Here is a 5596-nt window from a genome sequence, read left to right as displayed (position 1 = left end):
CTTTGAGCATCTAAAAACGGCTCCAAATTCAAAAATTTGGGTACCAAAAATTCCGCAATTCTAGAATTCATAATCCCAAAAATGCCGAAATCTTACAGAACAACTCTCAAATGCACCTCCCACAATGGCCAAAACCCAAACAAGCCGGATGGATTATCATTGTCGGCCGTGAATTCAACGATCAAATTCTGAATACCACTACCGTCGTCGGGTCGCATTCGACACGTTCAACGGCTAAATTGGATATCAGAATTCCAGCGGCAAAGTAAGAACATTGATTTTTTTTTTCTAGAATAGCTTAAATTTGCGTATTTCAATGATAAAAATGTTCAGAGGAAAACATTCGCTTTCCGTTTACATTCTCAGCGATTGCTATCTGGGAATCGACCAAGAGTACACACTTCGACTGGATGTTTCTTAAATTATTGATTTTCCTTGTTTTTGTTGGAAATTTCTAGAATTTTCGATTTTTTGTTCCCAGATGACTCATCGCTTTTTCATATCTTTCTTGTAGTCTTTAGAATATTTTTCCCATTTTCTATTGTTTCTCATCTCCCAGTGCCTCCCAAAAAGCTGTGTTAAAATTTACTCACTTTTTTCCAGATTTCTGTATGTTAATCTTCTTGTTTCTTTAGTTTTTCATGGGGTTTTCTAGGTGTTTTCCGTTTCTTTGATTTTCGAAAATTGTATTCTTTTTTGTCTATTTGAGCACTTTGCTTGTTTCGGAATGGTCCGCACTGCACCCAGACATCAATAAACATCTTCTTTTTCAACTTTTCTCTCTTTTTTGCAAAAAAATCTACGGAAATAGGTGGAAATAGGCCGAAAACGACAAAAAAAACAAAACATCTGCAAAAAATTCACCTACAGTAGTCCGTTTAAAGGCGCATGCCGCGTTTTGTAGCAATGTACCGCAGCGAGAACTGCAACTACTGTATTTTGCAATGATTTTCGATTTTTTTTCAGAAGTTACTTGCGCACGATGACACCGGAAAATGCAGTTTTACATGTGAGTTTTTGCCGAAAAACCCGTTTTTAGGGTCGAAAAATTCGAATTTTCTAGAATTTACGCGATTCGATAAGCCGTATTGTCGACAATTTGCATTTTACGAGCATCGACGAAGCTGCGCATGCCCGGCTCGTTGGTCTAGTCGCCGATAAGCTGACGACGATGGGTGACACGTGTCGAGCACTTCTGGAGAATTGTTCGTTCGGGAAATATGGAAAAATTCTGGAAAAAAAATTGAAAAATCGATTTTTCAGGAAAAGCAATTTTCGGCTTTATAAATTAAGACGATCTAAAAATCTTTAAGAATGTTTTTGAAACATCTGTGGACATCAGGATGCACAGAAGAACAACATTTTTTAAAAAATTCAAAATTTCCGAAAATCTAAATTTTTTGCAGCTGGAAGAACGGGAATCGGCTTGAATTCGGCGATCGATTTGAAATATTTATTCAAAATTCATCATGTCGATTTGCGCAGCCTTCTGGAGTACACACAACAAGTTCGACCATTTCCGCCGAAAGTATGGGAGAGTTTTTGGGAAATTCTGGGAAAATTTCTGAAAATTCTTATTTTTTAAAGTTTTGAAAGTTCAAAAAATTTCAAAACTTTTCAACTTTCGAGTTCTTTGAAAATTCTCATCTCTGCAACCTAAAAATTTGAAATTCTCAAAAAATTACCTCTCTAAAAATCTGAAAAATCCCAAATTCCAAGATTCAGAAATTATAAAAATCTGAAAATTCTAGAAAATTCAGATCTCCAGAATTAAAAATTCGAAATTTGTTCTGAGAAAATCCCAAACATACTTCAAAAAATCCAAATTTTTGAGTTTTGAAAGTCTGAAATCTAAAAAATCTTTCGAAAATCCCAAAAATCCCAAAATAATCCAATTTCAGAACTACGAAATTCACGGAGACGAGTCTGCGGCGATGCTGAAATCGAAAAAATTGAAAAACGAAAATTTGAAAAAACCGGAAAAACCAAAAGTGATTCGACATCCCACACCGCCGAGTTATAAGTAAGGAAAATTATATGAATTTGAAAATTTTCAAAAACTCAAATTTTTAGAAATTTTAAACTTTCAGAATTCTAAGAATCTGTACTTCGGACCAAAATTTTTTGTTCGAAATTTCAAAAATTTAGAACCTTAAAATCCCGAAATCTCTGAATTTTAAATATTCAGAATCTCAAAATATCGATTTTCAGCATTCCAATCTACGATAACATGTCCCCTCACCAACTCGGCTACAACTCCGAAGTCGATGCTGAAGCCACGCCCCTAATTCCCGATTTTCCAAATTCCACAAAAATTCCGTCGACACCACCATCAGAATCCCCTCAAATTCATCATCTTCCACCGCCGCCACCACCTCCTCCGATTCCTCCGATTCCATATTTTCCAACGTCTTCTGAACGACTTTTCGAAGAATTCATCCCGATTTTCGATCCGATAGTTCCACCGCCGCCAGTTTACACTGTTCCAGAACCTGTCGTTAAGCTCAAAATATTCAAAGTATTTTTTTTTCTTTTTTATGACTGAAAATATCCGAAAAAGTCCGAAAAATTGGCTGAAAATTAGTGAAAAATCAAAATGTTTTAATTTAAATTTTGGGTCAAAAAATGAGAAAATCAAAAAAATTCAAAAATTCTTAAAATCGGAATGCGAGAAAAAATTGAATTTCACAAAAAAAATTGAAAATTTGAGAATTAAGAAAAAATCACATTTTTGAGGATTTTCAACCGAATTTTTCAAAACTTTTCGAAATCGAAAATTCAGAAAAATTTCGAGAATTTTCAACATTTTAATAGTTTTTTTTTCAAGAAATTTGAACGAAAATTGTTGAGACATTCAAAAATTTTTGTTTTTTTTTCGAGAATTTGAATTTTCAAAAAAGACAATTTGAGATTTAGGAATCTCTGAAAAACTGTAAAAATCAATTTTTTAGAAAAGAAATTCAAAAAAAAAATTTTTTTTTTGAGGATTTTCAGGCAAAACTTTTGAGAATTCTAAAAAATAAAACTTTTAGGTTTTCCGAAATTCAAAAAAAAAAATTTCAAAATTTCAAAAAAAAAACAAGAAAAAATGTCAAAAAATCAATTTTTAAGGGAACCTCAAATTTTTTCAAGGATTTTCAGACAGAAAAAAACTCCAGATAAATGTATATTTTATCCGGAAAAAATGCCGAAAAACTCCAAAATTTTGCAGGCCGATCCACCACTGATTTACGAGCCAAAACACCATGATCGAGACGATCGAATCCCACAAAAATGGCCGAAATTCGATAAATATCGTCTGCCAAAATCGGAAAAACGGACTCAAAAACTGGAAAAAACGCCATCAAATGCATCGATTTCTGGTCCAAAAATGACACGAAAACGATTGATGCAAACGAATTACGAACGACGGCTGAGAAATGAACAAATGGCACGGGAAGAGAGAAAAAAAGAGAAACTGCTGGAAAAATTGTATCAGAAAAAGGAAAAAGAGAGGAAACAACGAGAGGAAATGGAGAGAAAACATCAGAGAGTCGAAGAGCCGCCCGTTCGAAAATTCAAAGGAAGACTGCCGAGATTGGTGTTGAAAGTGCCCAAGGAGACGTTGAAAGAGCTGAAAAATGGTTTGAAATTGGCTAAAAACACAGCTAAATTGTGCTGATGAGGCCTAAAAACAGCCAAAATTTTCTGAAAAAGTTTTTAAATGTGTTGAAATTAGTGTAAAGTTTGACTGAAAATAATACAAAATTCTTAAAAAATGGTCTGAAGAAACTGGAAATATTTGTGAAAAATCGCTGAAAAAAGTTCGAAATTTGCTGAAAATTTTCGGAATTTGCAATAAAAACTAAAACAAGTCTGAAAATTGGCTGAAAATGCCCAATTTTGACGACAAATACTCTGAAATTAGGCTGGAAATAATGCTAAAATTAACAGAAAATTACTTGAAATTTGGCAGAAAATGATCTAAAATCAACTGAAAATAATTGAAAATTCTTGATTTTGTTGCCCTAAAATTGCCTGAAATTCGCTGAATTTTGTCTGAAATTGGTTCATTTATTCTGAAAATTAGCCTAAATTTTGACGATTTCCCATTTTCAGAATGTATTAGCAACAATCATAAACCGCATCACTGTCTGAAAATTGCTCTTTCTTCTGAAATTTTTCCCCCAAAAAATCCATTTTCAGATGAACCAATCTCATCGGGTCCACTTCTTCCATTGTCGCCCAAGAAAGACGAAAATCACAATTTGATGATTTCAAAATCTTCGAAACCTCATCATCGGAATTCTGCCGCCACGTCATCTGAATTTAGAAAAGTGAAAACGGAGAATATTGGCGATAGAGCGCCATTGCTGAAGATGAAAATTTCATTTAGAAAGTGTTATGAGGGTAAGAAAAGCATGAAATCGCTTAGGTTTTTCTAGGTCTTTGAAGAAAATGATGGCCTAGAAATGCATTTTTCTAGGCCAATTTTCAACTGGACGGCCTAGAATTTGACGAGCAAAGTAATGGTGGCCTAGAAATTTGGTTTTCTAGGCCACCCTTAGCTTGATGGCCTAGAATTTGCAAAAATTAGACCACCAATTATTATTATTTTTCAGGAGCAATGATAATGAAAGTGGTAACCACTGATTATCAGAAGATTTTCAATGGAGCATGGCAGCCGCTAGTTGGCACGTGGCAGAGCAGAAATGGCGTTTACTCGAAAACGGTACGGGGTACATTTCTAGAACTACGACGTTCTAGAACTTGGATTTTTATGAAGTTTTCTAAATCATGGACATTTATAAACTAGCCATTCGAGAACTGCGTCGTTTTGAAACTTGGGTTTTGTGAAACTTGCCATTCAGAGCCGTCTAAAAACTGGTCATTCTAAAACTGCAACTTTTCAGAACTTGGTTTTTTGAAACGTTCCAAAACAGGGAACTGTGGTTCCGGAACTGTGGCGTTCTATAACATCAGTTTTTTGAAAAATTCCAAATCAAGAACATTTACAAACTAGTCATTCTAGAACTGTGAAGTTTCAGAACTTGAACAGTGAAATTTTGAAACTGAAATTTTTCAAAAAAACCGCGACATTTTCGAACCGCCCGCTTCGAAACTTTCTCCCTCCTGGAAAAAAATTTTTCCAACCCAAATAAATTTTTTATTCATTTTCTCACGAAGTTGTCATGAAATACTGCACTTTGTGCATACTAAATAAGTACTCAAAAGTAGTTGAAGTAACAATTTTAATGCAAATTTAATTTTTATTTAACAGAAAAAAAAGTCTGAAAATTGGCTGAAAACTCGGAATTTTTTGGCTGAAATTTCTTGAAATTTCAGAATTTTCTGAAAAATTGGTGTTTTTTAATTTTGCGAAAAAAAAGTCTGAAAATTGGCTGAAAACTCGGAATTTTTTGGCTGAAATTTCTTGAAATTTCAGAATTTTCTGAAAAATTGGTGTTTTTTAATTTTGCGAAAAAAAATTCTGAAAATTCGAAAAACTGAAAATCTTAAAACTTTCCATTTTTCACCCAAAAATATTTTATTTCCAGACACTTCCCCGAAGAGCCCAAAAAAGAGCATCCACCACTCCATCATCAGCAACGTCTTC

At 33.9% G+C, this 5596-nt stretch overlaps 2 protein-coding genes across 2 annotated transcripts in view; both read left to right on the top strand.

Moving 5' to 3' along the window:
- Nucleotides 1-421, top strand: part of CBG04253 — a gene marked incomplete at both ends in the record, with an annotated part of 23194 nt that extends 22773 nt beyond the window's left edge. The window contains 2 exons of the mRNA XM_045242024.1: nucleotides 99-260; nucleotides 293-421. Coding sequence (XP_045092624.1) covers nucleotides 99-260; nucleotides 293-421 — 291 coding nt within the window. The remainder of the gene's footprint in view (nucleotides 1-98; nucleotides 261-292) is intronic.
- A 561-nt stretch (nucleotides 422-982) lies between these two features.
- CBG04252 overlaps nucleotides 983-5596 on the top strand; it is a gene marked incomplete at both ends in the record, with an annotated part of 9913 nt that continues 5299 nt past the window's right edge. Inside the window, 8 exons of the mRNA XM_045242023.1 lie at nucleotides 983-1009; nucleotides 1064-1205; nucleotides 1407-1528; nucleotides 1902-2023; nucleotides 2212-2518; nucleotides 3212-3623; nucleotides 4186-4389; nucleotides 4602-4711. Of these exons, the coding sequence (XP_045092623.1) occupies nucleotides 983-1009; nucleotides 1064-1205; nucleotides 1407-1528; nucleotides 1902-2023; nucleotides 2212-2518; nucleotides 3212-3623; nucleotides 4186-4389; nucleotides 4602-4711 (1446 nt within the window). The remainder of the gene's footprint in view (nucleotides 1010-1063; nucleotides 1206-1406; nucleotides 1529-1901; nucleotides 2024-2211; nucleotides 2519-3211; nucleotides 3624-4185; nucleotides 4390-4601; nucleotides 4712-5596) is intronic.

This window comes from Caenorhabditis briggsae (assembly GCF_000004555.2).
Source record: "Caenorhabditis briggsae complete genome, chrII, whole genome shotgun sequence".
Classification (NCBI taxonomy): Eukaryota; Metazoa; Nematoda; class Chromadorea; order Rhabditida; family Rhabditidae; genus Caenorhabditis; species Caenorhabditis briggsae.
This window is presented reverse-complemented; position numbering and strand designations above follow the sequence as displayed.